Here is a 14,536-nt window from a genome sequence, read left to right as displayed (position 1 = left end):
ACCGCTCCCTTCCCCGCCTCCTGCCCCAGAGGAGGGCGTCAAGGCCGGGTCCCCGAGGGCCATCACTGCAGCCTGCCTCCGGCCTGCAGAGCTAAGATCCCAGAACCTGTCCTCTGCTGACACCCCTCTGGAGGAGCTCGGGGGGCTCGACTCGACCGAGCCCTTTTTCCCACGCGCTGCAGCGCCAGGCAGCAATGTGGCACATCAAGCGCTCTCATCCCGAGTTGTGTATGACCTCCCTGGGGGGCCGCTCTGCAGGGACAGCACCTGACACGCACCTGCGGGGGCAAGGAAAGAACGAACAGGCAGAAGCAAACCGCCTCTTCGCCCTCTGGCCCTGCTCCCGCCCGACAAGGCCCTTCTAGGAGCTCCGGCGCAACGCCACGCCTCCCAGCTTCGGCCCGCCCGCTCGCTCCGCCCTGCGGCGCGCTCTTCGACGTCACGGGGGCGCCCCTCCGCCGCCGCCGGCCAACCCGGAAGTTGCCCTCGCCGTCCCTCCCTTCTCTGTCCCACAATCCTGCGCGCTCTTCCTTTCCGGCTTGGGCCCTACGAGGTGAGTATGGGCGCCGTGTCCCGGCTTGGAGAATCTGCTTCCATCCTGCCCCGGGATTGTGCTAACCGGGCCGCCGGGGTCCCGGCTGACCCAGCTGCCGACTCCGCATTCCGGGCAAATGAGGACCGCGGCTTCGCGGGCCTGCGGGAGGCGCAGAATGGCCAGCCGAGCCGGAGCCGGACTCGGACCGGGGCGGCCAGCAGAGCCTCCCCCGGACCCGGGCAGTGGCGGCCGGCCGACCCTCCCCCGGCGGCCTCGGGCTCGTTCCTTCTCTGAGCTCTTCCCTGTGGTCTCGGTGTAGATGGCTCCCGCGAAGAAGGGCGGCGAGAAGAAGAAGGGCCGTTCGGCCATCAACGAGGTGGTGACGCGGGAGTACACCATCAACATCCACAAGCGCATCCATGGAGTGTGAGTGGCCGGCCGGGGGCGTGGGGCTGCGGCGCTGTCGGGGCGCCCTGCGGGGCTGTCGGGGTGCACTGTGTCCTGGGCTGCGGCGCTGTCGGGGTGCACTGTGTCCTGGGCTGCGGCGCTGTCGGGGTGCACTGTGTCCTGGGCTGCGGCGCTGTCGGGGTGCACTGTGTCCTGGGCTGCGGCGCTGTCGGGGTGCACTGTGTCCTGGGCTGCTGCGCTGTCGGGGTGCCCTGCGGCTGGGGCTCCGCGCCTGCGGGACGCTTAGCTGCTCACGAGAACACGGACGGTTCCCGCTGTCCCTTGGCGTTTCCTACTGTAAACGGCTCCCAGGACGGCGTCGCCTCGCAGCCCCCGGGGAGCTGGGCCCGAGTGTGGGGCAGGTAGAGAGGATGCTCTCCAAACAAGCGCCAGCTGGGCGGCTCCAGGCGGCGCGGGGGCTCCCGGTAGAGTGCCCGCTGTGCTGCCGGGCTGGGTGGATGTAGGAGAGCCTGGGAGGGTCCATGCCACTACGTAGAGCTGGCCGTGGCCCTGCCTGGTTAACCCCTGGCGCTTGTTGTGCCCCGGGTGGTTTGGTCCCATTGCGCTTGCTGTTCCTCGGTTCCATGTATTCCTGTGTGCTGAGCTTTCTCGGACTTGGTCCATTTAAAGGCTGTGCTTGTTCCTGGATGTTGATATTGGTTTTTAATTTGCTTGCGAGGCAGACGCAGCTGCCAGGCTTGGGAGCCAGGAATTTGGTCCAGCTCTCCAAGAAGGGTGCGTGTGAGCATCACTGCTCCCTCCCCGAGGCCACCGGCAGTCCTGGTGCGGGTCCTAACTGCTAGGCCAGAGCCTCTCCCGTTTTTTTCTTCTTCTAAAATGTATGTATTTTTACTGGAAAGTCAGACGGGAGGAGAGACAAAGATTTTCATCTGATAATTCCCTAAGTGGCTGCAATGGCCAGAGCTGAGTCGATCCGAAGCCAGGATTCTCCTCCAGGTCTCCCGTGCGGGTGCAGGATCCCAAGGCTTTTGGGCCGTCCTTGGCTGCTTTCCCAGGCCACAAGCGGGGAGCTGGATAGGAAGTGGAGGAGCCAGGACTAGAACTGGCACGTTCGAGATGAGGACTTTAGCAGCTAGGCCACCACACGGGGTCCCCCACTTGTTTTGAAAGATTATTTTATTGGAAAGGCAGACATACAAGAGATAGTGAGAGGTCTTGCATCTGCTGATTCACACCCCCGAGTAGCTGCAACGGGCAGAGCTCAGCCAATCAGGAGCCTCTTCCAGGTCTCCCTTGTGGTTGTAGGGTGCCAAGGCTTTGGGCACAAAGCAGCACACATATTGGATCCTGGGCATGCAAGGCAAGCATTTAGCTACCGAGTCCTCCCACTACGTATTCTAACGTCCAACTGCACTGGGGCCGCCAGTTCTGTGAGCGGTGGCAGTACCATGTTCAGGGTTCTGGCTTCTCTGGCCTTCCCCAAGCATGGTTTATCTCTAGGGTTTTTTTTTTTTGTTTTTTTTTTTAATTACAAAGTCAGATATACAGAGAGGAAGATTTTCCGTCCGATGTTTCACTCCCCAAGTGAGCCGCAACGGGCCGATACGCACCGATCCGAAGCCGGGAACCTGGAACCTCTTCCAGGTCTCCCACACGTGCGGGGATCCCAAAGCTTTGGGCCATTCTTAACTGCTTTCCCAGGCCACAAGCAGGGAGCTGGAGGGGAAGTGGAGCTGGCGGGATTCAAACCGGCATCCATGTGGAATCCCGGGCCGTTCAAGGCGAGGACTTTAGCCGCTAGGCCAGGCCCTCCCCAATTCTAATAAGCATCTCTAAAGGGGATCACAGGCTTTAGTAAAACAGCCAAGGTAACACTTGGCTTTCAGGTGTAAGAAAACACCACAGCTGCTCTGAAACAGGTCCATGCGCAGTACGACTCGGGCAAGTAAATGGACTAGCGCATGTCAACAGGCTCATAAGCTACTGCAAGGATTGAGAATAAACCGGGCCCGGCAGCATGGCCTAGCGGCTAAAGTCCTCGCCTTGAACGCCCCAGGATCCCATATGGGCGCTGGTTCTAGTCCCGGCAGCTCCACTTCCCATCCAGCTCCCTGCTTGTGGCCTGGGAAAGCAGTTGAGGACGGCCCAATGCTTTGGGACCCTGCACCCATGTGGGAGACCCGGAAGAGGTTCCTGGTTCCCCGGCGCAGCACCGGCGTTGCGGCTCACTTGGGGAGTGAAACATCTGACGGAAGATCTTCCTCTCTGTCTCTCCTCTCTGTATATCTGACTTTGTAATAAAATAAATCTTAAAAAAAAAAAATTGGGGAGGGCTTGCTGCTGCTAAGCCTGGAACTCCATCAGAATTTCCCATGTGCGTGGCAGGGGCTCCAGTACTTGGAATATCTTGCACTGCTTTCCCAAACACAGGAGTAAGCTGGCTCAGAAGCTAAGCGGTTGGCACCTCAGGGTGCTGGGTCCCCTTTGTGTGAAGCTGGCTATCCATCTGGTATATATACCTAGCGGGTCAGGTTTTTGCTTTGCCAGTACTGTTAAAGCTTTGTATTCATAGAGATGGGTTAAGTCTTCAGTGAAGACAGTGTGCTTGTCTAAGGGCTCTGAAGGAGTTGCAGAAACGCTGTGTAGTCTTAACTGAGCATTACCATTAGGTGACTTCGCTTACCTTGAACAGGAATATACTATTACAGGTAGACATTAAAGTAGTGCAGGTTGATAGAATAAACTTTAAGATTTGTGCATTTTTATTGGAAAGTCAGATATACAGAGAGGAGAGACACAGGAAAATCTTCCATCTGATGGTTTACTCCAAGTGACTGCAGCGGCTGGAGCTGAGCCAATCCAGAGCCAGGAGCTTTTTCCAGGTCTCCCACCTGGGTGCAGGGTCCCAAGGCTTTGAGCCGTCCTCAACTGCTTTCCCAGGCCACAAGCAGGAAGCTGGATGGGAAGTCGGGCCCCCAGGATTAGAACCGGGGGCCCATTTGGGATCCTGGTGTGTTCAAGGTGAGGACTTTACCCGCTATGCTATCGCGCCAGGCCCCAAATAGATCTTAAAATGTGTGACACTACCAAGTTGTATTCTGATCTGAGTGCATGCAGCTTGTCTTAAGTTCCAGCTGCTGGGCATAATTCTGGTGGGAAGTGTTTTTTTGTGTGTAGTACAAGGTTTATGGAAATGAGATGAGATTATGTATTTGGGTGCTAAGTGACTCAGTTGCTTATGTTTGAATCCAGGGGCTTCAAGAAGCGAGCTCCTCGGGCGCTGAAGGAGATCCGGAAGTTTGCCATGAAAGAAATGGGTACGCCGGATGTGCGCATTGATACGAGGCTAAACAAAGCTGTGTGGGCCAAAGGAATAAGGTATGAAGCTCCGTGTGTGTGAAGGTGTCCTTGGGTGGCGGGGGGGCACCAGCTTACCCAGCTCACGGCAATTTAACGTGTAGGTGGGTAAGCTGTGCAGGACATCACGGGGTACAAGAGGGGGGCACCAGCCAAAGTCAAAGGGTCAGTATAGGTGAGGCGCATCGGAGGAGCACCCCTTTTCATTGCTGGACTGAACCAGACTCGACCCAGGGGAGGCTGGCACCAATTGTCTGGCAGTTAGGAGACCTGGAGAGAAGTGTTGCAAAGAGGTGGCACCAGTCTTGCTTGGGAGCAGGGGTGAAATGCAGACAAGAGGTGTGTGTGATGTGGTAGACAAAACCAATTTGGGCAATTTTTGATATTTACCAGGAAATTTGCCCTAATAAGGATGGTGGAGGGGAAAGACCTAGTTCATTTGGACCCACGTTTGTGCTTGGACTCCATGGGTTGGGCACAGTGGTGGCTGCTTTAACCTGTGTGAACAGGCCTATCCTCCTGGGATGTGGTTATGCTCCAGGGGTTACAGGGTGGCCAGTTGACGTGTGTGAGGACAGCATTAGAAGCAAGGCTGGGCTGTGTGGGTGCAGCTGCCACCCATGGAGGCCGCCACTGACTTTGCTGACACGTGTTTTGTCAGGAACGTCCCGTACCGCATCCGCGTGAGACTGTCCAGGAAACGTAACGAGGATGAAGATTCGCCCAACAAGCTCTATACTCTGGTTACCTACGTGCCTGTCACCACTTTCAAAAGTAAGTTTCCTATGACAGCGAGTCTCCTGGAATGTAAAGAGGGTTTAATCCTTTTATTAGGGCATCTGGTCCAGTACCTTTGGGCACCTTTTAATGCCTGGTAACGCGGCAGGGGAACAGATCACAGCAGGCAGATGCTGGTATGGGAAAAGTAAGACAAGTCCGTTCAAAGCTTCTAGAGCGGGACAGGGCCCCTGTAGAAAAGGTTTTGGGTGTTCAGGTACCGGCTAATGTGGGTGGAGACACTGGCTCTCAGGTTATCACTTTTTATTTTCTTCTTTTCAGATCTACAGACTGTCAATGTGGATGAGAACTAAATAAAGTTGTAAGACTGCCTTTGTTCTTTCCTTTCCTAGCAGTAGTGTGTGTGTGTGTGTGTGTCTGCCTTAAAGCAGTACCCCGTTACGGTTATGGCCTCATGTGGAAATTTTTTTTCCTAAGTAGGGGTTCCTGTCTTGGACAGCGAGGGTCTGTCATGGAAGGGGTGAGGCTGATGCTTTTACTTACAGGTTCCGTGGAGTCTAAGGTATTTTTTTCCTACAAGACGATGATTTTGATTGCAACACATTGTAAGACCCTGTGAGTTGAGGACATCTCAGCTACTTGGCGCTAAGCTGAGGAGGTGTAAAGGGCTAGATGAGCAGGATGTTGGCAGGAGTTAGATCCCTGCAGTGCGTGGCCCCTGTGGTCAGCCACCTGGAGTGGCTCCAGCTCTGCCCATTAACTGGCACGCTCTGCACTGTAAGACAAATAAGCATGACGTAGAGACCTCAATGCAAAAAAGTCTTATTAAAAAAACCTTGGAGGCCAATATTGGAAAGCATGGTTTGTACACTTTTTGGAAGGACATACAAAGTCATAACCAAATATTAAAATGGTTTCAATTACCAGCATTGAAACAAAATTAGTGCAAAAAAGTCATACAATTGCACAGATAGGTGGCTCTTACTATCTTAAAAGCAAACCTCATTCGGCAGGGGGGGGGGGGGCTCATTATTGTTCCAAATGAAAAATGAGAGCCCAGGGCTTTTACTCTGGGTTAATGAGACAACTCTGAATTGTGGGTTTCACCCAGCAATTTAAAATCACACTAGCCCCAAGAGACAAGCCCAGTTCAGCAAATCTGCCAGCAGGGACGTGGAGTCACAGCATTGAGGGAAAGGTTCTCAGAATAAATAGAAAGGCTGTGGGGCTTCAGCTCCCCAGCCACAGCTGTCAGGCTGCTCGCCAGGGCAGCGTGCACAGGGTGAGGCTCTCCCACAGGCTGCTCTGTGCTTTGGTACAGCAGGCTCCAGTGTAACTCTGGCTACAGGTTACATAGCTTGAACTCGGCCTGTGACTGGTGGCTCATTTCAAAAGTCTTGAGACTGTACTGGTTGATCTTGGCGTTTTCAAGTTTGGATTTAATGTCCAGCGGCTTTTCAAAAAAGTTGACCAGTGACTGTTCAGTCAGAAGTGATGCCAAGATGTGTTCAAGGGAGACTGTCCAGTCCCCTTCTGACGTCTCTGGGAATGCCCTGGAGTCCACCTCGGGAAACACCGAGTCCTGCTCCGGGGAAGGAGCCCCAGCCCCGAGCTCATCCCCACACTCCTGGGAGCAGCTCCCAGAGCTGCTGCTGCTCTGGCCCACTTCCCCAATCTGCAGCAGGAGAGTGGTGACCGTGGCAATGGCCTGGTACAGGTGGTTCTCTTCTGGGTCCTCGTGGAAAAGGCTGTACAGAGTTTTACAGAACTGAATAAACTCTCTCTGAAACGAAAACAAATGTGTATGAGAAATGTGTGGACAGGCAACCCTATGGGACAGTGCCAACCAGGTCACGTTACCAGGAAACCTGGAGCTCCTTCAATAAAATGATTATGGCAGGAAAGGGTGAAAGAAAACAATGCTTTATGGTCCCCCCGAACATGTGCTCCTTCCAAAGGAGGGTCCATGGTAACGTGACGAGGTGCTTCAGAGGATTAGCTACACATTCAGTTACTGGAAATTTTGTAAGCACCGTTGACTAGTCCCAAAGTAGAGGAAGACGGTGTTGGTGTGGCCTGTCTGGGTTACAGTGATTATGGGACCATCCTTGGGGTTTGTAACTAAGTCTGGCATCTTGGGGCAGTGGGACAAGCAGAGCATAGGCTGTCACCCTGTGCTCCTGCAGACAATAAACTTCCTAGCAGTGGCAGGACATGATCCACGCATGTGTCTGGATGACTTACCAGCAGTGAGCAGCCAGCAAGAGCTGAGGTAAGCCCTCCCATATAAATAGCAATGTAACATAACTTAAGAATGCTAAATCCATAGTTGCCTTGGACACTTAACCTGGGTGATTCTGACAGAAAGGATACCACCTCTGTATCAGTCCTCTCACTAAGGGCTTTGAGTGGCTAGCCAGCTTCAGTAGCTCCCCGTTAGACTTTTACATGCTCAGCCTGAGTTCTAAGATGGGCTTTGGAGTGAAGAGGGGGTGCAGGGTGAATGGTCCAAGTTCATACCTGGCTCATTTTGGGCAGCTCTTTCTCAGTTTTATCTTTTTCTTTGGCCAAGTCCTTGATCATCTGCTTCAGCTGCTTCTGATAGTCAGCTGCATCACCTTGCAATGAATGAAATGCAAACTCTGTGAAAGCATGCAGAGAAATGGGTAGGAAGGGGGAAGAGATGAGGGATTCTATTTAGCAAATGACATCAGAGTTTACTAGAAGAGTGGGATTGGGGCTGATCCAGGGGGGTGTTCAAGTGGAAGGAGCCTAACGCCTCTGGACTGTTGGCTCTGCAGGCAGCCAGCTCGGGGGCAGATCCTGGGAGGGATGGGAGGAAGACTGGCTGGGGCAGCCCAGGTGCAGGCTGGTGAAAAGCAGTACTTGCCATTGGACTTCCCAAAAACCAGGGGTCTTGATGTTGACAGCAGTGGGTTCTTCAAAGGCGACTGGCTGTCCCGGTCGTTCTCAGTGAGTGCTTAAGAGATTTAAATTCACATTAACCCAAACACATACGGGAACTTTGTTTTACCAGGCTAAGTCAGCAGCTCCCAGAGTATGGGCTGCAGTCTTTGCACAGGATCCAAGGACCCAGCACAGGCAGCCTCATGCACAGCTCTGCCCCTCCCCAGGGTCCTGGGAGATACTGTCACTGCACACAGGTCCTCGGGGGACACTGCAGATATGCACAGGAAGACATGAACTGATGAACCTCGTCCAGCAAAGTTCTGTACATTATTGCATGTTAAACTCCAGAAATACACTAAGCAGCTGAGTGAAAGTAGTTGGTAATTATTTTCAACATTCCAAGTGATTTCTATAGTCGCACTACTGCTGTAGTTGAGGAAAGCCTTACTGAATTCCAAGTAGTGTCCTACCAGGACTTCCTGAAGTGGAACAAAGCATCAGCGACCTCATTTGGTGCTGGTGGACATGTAAATAGGGCAGCCACTTTGTAAAATAATTTGACAGTTGCTTAGAAAGCCAGAGTTGCCTAGGTGCGATAGCATAGTGGTTAAAGTCCTCGCCTTGCATGTGCCGGGATCCCATATGGGCACCGGTTCTAATCCCAACAGCTTCACTTCCCATCCAACTCCCTGCTTGTGGCCTAGGAAAGCAGGTGAGGACAGCCCAAAGCCTTGGGACCCTGCACCCACGTGGGAGACCTGGAAAGGCTCCTGGCTTCAGATCAGTGCAGCAACGGCCTTTGCGGGAACTTGGGGAGTAAATCATTGCATGGAAGATATTTCTGTCTCTCCTCTCTATATATCAGACTTCCCAGTAAAATAAGTCTCAAAAAAAACCCCTTGGGCCTGGTGCGGTGGCCTAGTGGCTAAAGTCCTCACCCTGAACGTGATGGGATTACATATGGGTGCTGGTTCTAATCCTGGCAGCTCCACTTCCCATCCAGCTCCCTGCTTGTGGCCTGGGAAAGCAGTCGAGGACGGCCCAAAGCCTTGGGACCCTGCACCTGTGTGGGAGACCTGGAAAGAAGTTCCTGGCTCCTCCTTCGGATCGGCACAGCACCGGCCGTTGCAGCCACTTGGGGAGTGAATCATCGGACGGAAGATCTTCCTCTGTCTCTCCTCTGTATACCTGACTTTGTAATAAAAAAAAAAATTTTTTTTTAAAAGCCTTGTAATTGAAAACATCAAATGCAAAATTCTGTTGTGATTCAGCAAAGCATCCACAAGATGGCACTAAATTGTGGCTAAGCTATCTTCTGTGCTAGGAAGGCTTCTCATTTTTGATTACTTCTGCTATCTTCACTTTTTCTTAATGTATCTATTTGCAAGTCAAGGAGAAAGGCGTGCAGAGACAGAAAGGTCTGCCATTTGCTGGTTCATTCCCCCAGGTCACCAACAGTGGGACTGGGCCAGGCTGAAGCCAGGAGCTTCGCTGGGGGCTCCCATGTGGGTGCAGGGGCCCAGGCACGTGGGCCATCTTCCAGTGCTTTCCCAGGGAGCTGGATCAGTGCCCGTATGGGATGCTGGCCCTGCAGGCAGGGGCTTTACCTATTACACCCCATATCTTTAGCTCTTGTTAAGGAGGCAAAGTGGCCAGGTACACTGGACATCCTGGTCCCAACAGCAAGGAGGTTAGTCAGGAGTTCAGACACAGAGCGGTATTCATAGGACCAAGAGCTGAGGCACAGAGCTCGCATCTGTGTCATCCACTGTGAGAAACACTGGAGTGCAGCTGCTCCTGGAGGTGGGCACAACACATCTGGGGTCTCACTGGCTTCCTGGAGAACTCCATCTTCAGCTCCACTGTCACTGAACAAAGTGCCATGCAATCTCTGACTTTACCACTTCTCAAAATTCTTAGTGACACTTTCAACTCAGGATGATCCAAAACACAACATCTTTACCTACCCTTAAACTGCCTATTAGCAAGCCAGACGTTTCTGATACAGCTGACCACGCTGCCTGAACTATAAAAACTGGAACATGAGTGACCACCATGCACAAGTCCTGAGCAGCCGAGCTTTGCAGGTTTCCTCCACGTATCCTCCATTTACAGGAGGGTTCTCTCCTGCACCTGCATCTTCAGGAGGGCACGAAGTGCTCAGGCCTGGCATCATCAGCTGCCCTGCAGCCTGGCGGGCTCCCGGGCCAGCCTCATGATGGCTTTGGCTGCTGGAGCATTGGAGGATTTGCATCCCTCAGCTTCTAGGGTCCAGCAGGGATCTGGATGGATTAGCACATTCCCAAGCCAGGAGCTTACCAGTTATCTTCAGTCTCGCTTCTTGGGAATCACAGGAAAGGGACTGACCAATGAGTGCTTAGCAAAAAGTGTCCAAAGAGCAGTCACCTGCCCTCAACCCTCAGTCCTGTTCATGTCCAACACCTAACTGCTCCAGCATGCTCCAGGTGTACAGCTGGGATTGAAACCTGCAACTGCATACAGCATCTGGAGGGACCGTGCCACGCAAAGACTGGTGGGATTTCCGGCCCCCTGCTACTTAACCCGACGTCCAAGGCAAGGAACGTGACTGAAATAGCACAGCTGAATTTTCATACTGATATGAAAATGGCTACCTGCAGTTCATGATTAGAACATCTAAACGAATCCTCATAACAGACCATCACCACTGGTGAGAAAACATATGGACACTCCTCCACTCCAGACAGCCCTCACACGGCCACGACTTGAACAGCTCACACACGCGCTCTCACCTGAATGTCGGTCACGTGATCCCTCTATCAACCAGCTCCTCCCTCCCACTGACATACATCGTCAATCCAGTCCGCACAGCATTTCCAACAGTCTCCCCTCATTCCTACAGACACTGCTGTACCTGTCCACATTAACACTTATGTTACACTGCCTCTACATCACCAGTGAAGCACTTAGAACCTCTAAGCTGAATTTTTGTTTTGAATCCTTGCATTATCAGGACGCATTAATACAATTTCATGTGCTCTTTCAGCTTTCCAGTGAGTCCCATTCAGGTTGAACCCTGGGCTTTTTAAACCAGTCCTTATCCTTCTTATCCAGAAGATCCCAGCGAGGTCCCTCCTTCGCACAGCTGATGTACTTTGCTATACATAAGGCCTCAGGAGGAAACCTTGGTGTCTTCACTTAGAACAGTCTGGAGCAGCTGCAGCTGTACTAGATTTAACCCCAAGATCACCTGGAGAGGACGCAGACCAGCAGGCAGTCCTTCAAGGAGAGCTACTCTGCATTGTGTACTCCTTGGGCCTCAGCGTGTCTATGAGGAACTGTGACTCACTCTGGGTACACAGACCTACAGGACACCTCCAAGGTTGTGTGCGCAGGCACACATGCTCTTTGGCAATATCAAGTGTCATTCTGATACTCTAAGACACCAAAAAATTTTTCCAGAAAGTTCTGCACTAGAAATCCAATTAGTGTAATTAGATGAAATGACTAGTGTCAATTTGTCCAGCCTCAATGCACACTCTTGGCTTCAAAATCTGTTTGCTCCCTGTGACCTGCCACAGCACGTCATCTGCAAAATTTCATGTCTAGTTCCTGTGCCAGTGTTGCAATTGTCGTACAGCCAGGACGAGCTGTCCTGGAACCATTATGTGGCTCCTGGCTCTTCCTGGCTTCCCAAGTTGCATCACAGACCTTTGTAACCAAGCTCACAACCAAGCTCTGTATCTCTGCCCACGCTGGCAGAGTGCTGAGTGTCCGCTTCGGTGGGTGTTTCCAGCAACGTGCTCATGCTATACTGGCTAGAAAGTGTTCTCCACAGGCATATGGACTTTGTCTTAATTTCATTTAAAAAATATTTAATGACATGTTTTAAAGGCAAGGCTACAGAGAAGCGGGGGGGAACTCTCTGATCTGCTGGTTAACTCCCCAAATGGCTAAGTGGACAGGTCAAAGCCAGAACTTGACCCAGTCACCCATATGGATACAGGGGCCCGAGCACATCAGCAGGGAGCTGGACTGAGAGCGGAGCCACCAGGTCTTGAACATACAGGATACCAACACTGCAGGCCACAGCTTAGTCATCGTGCCACAACACCAGTCCCTGTTCCACCTTTTAGTTATTATGAAAAGTCACTGTTTCTTAAAATTTAAAAGGAAATATTTGCTGGTTAAATAGATTTAAATGAAAAGCACCCAATATACTGAGAGTCATCATGGCCTGAGGTAAAAACCTCTTGATGTTTACCAACAAAGGTTTTTAGATTATCTAAATCAAAAAAATATTTAGACACACACAAAATATCAAATCTTAATTTTTATTCAAAAACTTCAGCCTGGTGTTAGTTATATTTGTCCAAAAAGAGTATGTGAAACTGATTTTTTAGGGGCTGGTGTGATGACTCAATTAGCTAATCCTACATCTCTAAGCGCTGGCATCCCATACAGGCAATAGTTTGTGTCCTGGCTGCTCCACTTCCCATCCAGCTCCCTCCCTGGGGACCCTGTACCCGCATGGGAGACCCGGAAGAAGCCTCTGATTCCGAATCAGCCAGCTCCAGTCATTGTGGCCATCTGGGCAGTGAGCTAACAGATCTTTGTATCTCCTTCTCTCTATATATCTGCCTTTCCAATAAAAATAAATCTTAAAAAAAAAATTTCTGATTCCATTAAGACCTACAAATGCCTTTTAATACATCAAATGCAATGAAATGCCTTCTAGAACTTGCAATTGGAAAATAGTAATTCATGCTAAAATCAGATCAAGAGTCAAAAATAGGGCCCGGCGTGGTGGCCTAGTGGCAAAAGTCCTCGCTCTAAACATGCTGGGATCCCATATGGAGGCCGGTTCTAATCCTGGCAGCCCCGCTTCCCATCCAGCTCCCTGCTTTTCACCTGGAAAAGCAGTCAAGGACACCCCAAAGCCTTGGGACCCTGCACCCACATGGGAGACCTGGAGGAAGTTCCTAGCTCTGGGCTTCGTATTGGCTCAGCACCAGCCATTGTGGTCACCTGGGGAATGAATCATCAAATGGAAGATCTTCCTCTCTGTCTCTCCTCTCTGTATATCTGCCTTTCCAGTAAAAATAAATTTTTTTAAAGTCAAAAATAATAAGTGAGAATTCAAAAGACAATACATTTAAAATATGGCAAGGTAGAAATTCTATATGTACCATCTTGTGCAACTTTTAATTTTGGAACAATTTTGGTTTTATGAGAAAAAATCTGAAAAAAAAACCAATCACATTCTAAATAATAGTATCAGATATAATTTTTGACGCTACTAATGAGGGTAGAGGAAGTCTTATGTAATTCTTGCACATCAGTAGGAGAACATTCGTGAAAAATAAGGGCCAATTAAATGAAAACTATACAACTCAGTAACAAGCTGGCATAAAAGGCAGACATGCCCTGGTGCCAACGTGCACAACATGATCCCAAGCCCTGGAGTAAGTCCAGGAGGGCTGTGTGTGGCCTGGACAGGATGTTCTCTGGGGATAACATACCTAGGTATCACATGAAATTTCAGAAATGGCTCAGTTTAGGAAGCCCACAAACAATGTCCCTGAGCCTTTGCAAGTTTTATGCATGCCCAGAGTCACAAAAGGCCACGGGGTCTCCCGTCCCGGGCAGTCTCCTCCGGCCGCCAGCCGCAACCCAGGGCTCTGGACACTGGGATGTCTGATTCATCTCTTGGAGATTCAAGCAACACATGCAGGGTTCTTTGTTCTTGTTCCTGCCAATGTCAAGTCTGACCTCATGTGTCTTAAAATGTCTTCCTTCATTTGTAGTTAACTGCTACTTTGCACTGGAAGGAAGTGCTGTCTCATGTGTTGGGGAAATGGAATGGCCCTTCTAAGACAGCAGCCCAAAATAACTACCCCGGCAACCTAGGCCTGGCTCCCCAAAATGTTCCCCAGGCCAGCAGCTCTCAGTGTGGTCCTCGGACTCAGCGAGTCCGTGATGTGGGTGGGAACCTGCTGTAACAAGCCCTCTTGGGCCATTATGAATCACTTGTGAGATGTTCTGCCATGACCATGCAGAACCTCGCTGAGACTTTGTATTGATCTGAAACTCCAAGCTAGAAACACCTGCTGTTCTGAGTCTAAACAGAACCGAAAAAGAGAAGGACTTTAACACTTGCACAGGGCTGGTTTAAGTTAGGGTACAGCACACTGCCCGAGTTTTCTCTACGGCCTTTCTTACCTGGAGGGATGTGAAGCCTGTACAACAGCTTGATTTTCTCATTCATTTCTCCATTATACATAATATCTGCAAGCACACACAAAGAGACTGAGAGGATGCAAAGGGCTCAAGCTCCTTTGGCATGATACAAACTTCTTGGTGGAAACAGAATTCTGAGCAGTCAGTATTTGTCACTCTAACACCCCACCCCAGACACCCACCACATGAAAAACTAGAGCAATAAAGGTGGTGGCTAATGAATAAGCAATGAGGGAATCTGCTGTCTGGTCCTACTGTTTTTTTAAAAGATTTTCATTTTATGCACAAAACTAGGGACTTGGCTCCCAAGCAGCCACACCGCATCATGGTGGTGTCAAGAAGCAGCTCAATGGCCTTATGAGTAGACAG

At 51.0% G+C, this 14,536-nt stretch overlaps 2 protein-coding genes across 2 annotated transcripts in view; one reads left to right on the top strand and one right to left on the bottom strand.

Moving 5' to 3' along the window:
* The first annotated feature begins 461 nt into the window (after positions 1-461).
* On the top strand, positions 462-5,423 carry RPL31 (ribosomal protein L31). Its single transcript, XM_004594209.3, has 5 exons — positions 462-553; positions 855-961; positions 4,196-4,321; positions 4,962-5,074; positions 5,360-5,423. The coding sequence occupies exons 2-5, from the start codon at positions 855-857 to the stop codon at positions 5,389-5,391; spliced, it is 378 nt and encodes a 125-aa protein (XP_004594266.1). The 5' UTR covers positions 462-553; the 3' UTR covers positions 5,392-5,423.
* Positions 5,424-6,342: 919 nt separating this feature from the next.
* TBC1D8 (TBC1 domain family member 8) overlaps positions 6,343-14,536 on the bottom strand; it is a 113,030-nt gene continuing 104,836 nt past the window's right edge. Inside the window, exons 17-20 of the mRNA XM_058667507.1 lie at positions 14,150-14,215; positions 7,929-8,018; positions 7,559-7,656; positions 6,343-6,821 (exon numbers count right to left, since the gene is read on the bottom strand). Of these exons, the coding sequence (XP_058523490.1) occupies positions 6,381-6,821; positions 7,559-7,656; positions 7,929-8,018; positions 14,150-14,215 (695 nt within the window). The 3' untranslated portion in view covers positions 6,343-6,380. The remainder of the gene's footprint in view (positions 6,822-7,558; positions 7,657-7,928; positions 8,019-14,149; positions 14,216-14,536) is intronic.

This window comes from Ochotona princeps, chromosome 8 (assembly GCF_030435755.1).
Source record: "Ochotona princeps isolate mOchPri1 chromosome 8, mOchPri1.hap1, whole genome shotgun sequence".
Taxonomy (NCBI): Eukaryota; Metazoa; Chordata; class Mammalia; order Lagomorpha; family Ochotonidae; genus Ochotona; species Ochotona princeps.
The sequence above is the reverse complement of the archived record's forward strand: the minus strand, read 5'-3'. Positions and strand labels throughout refer to the sequence as shown.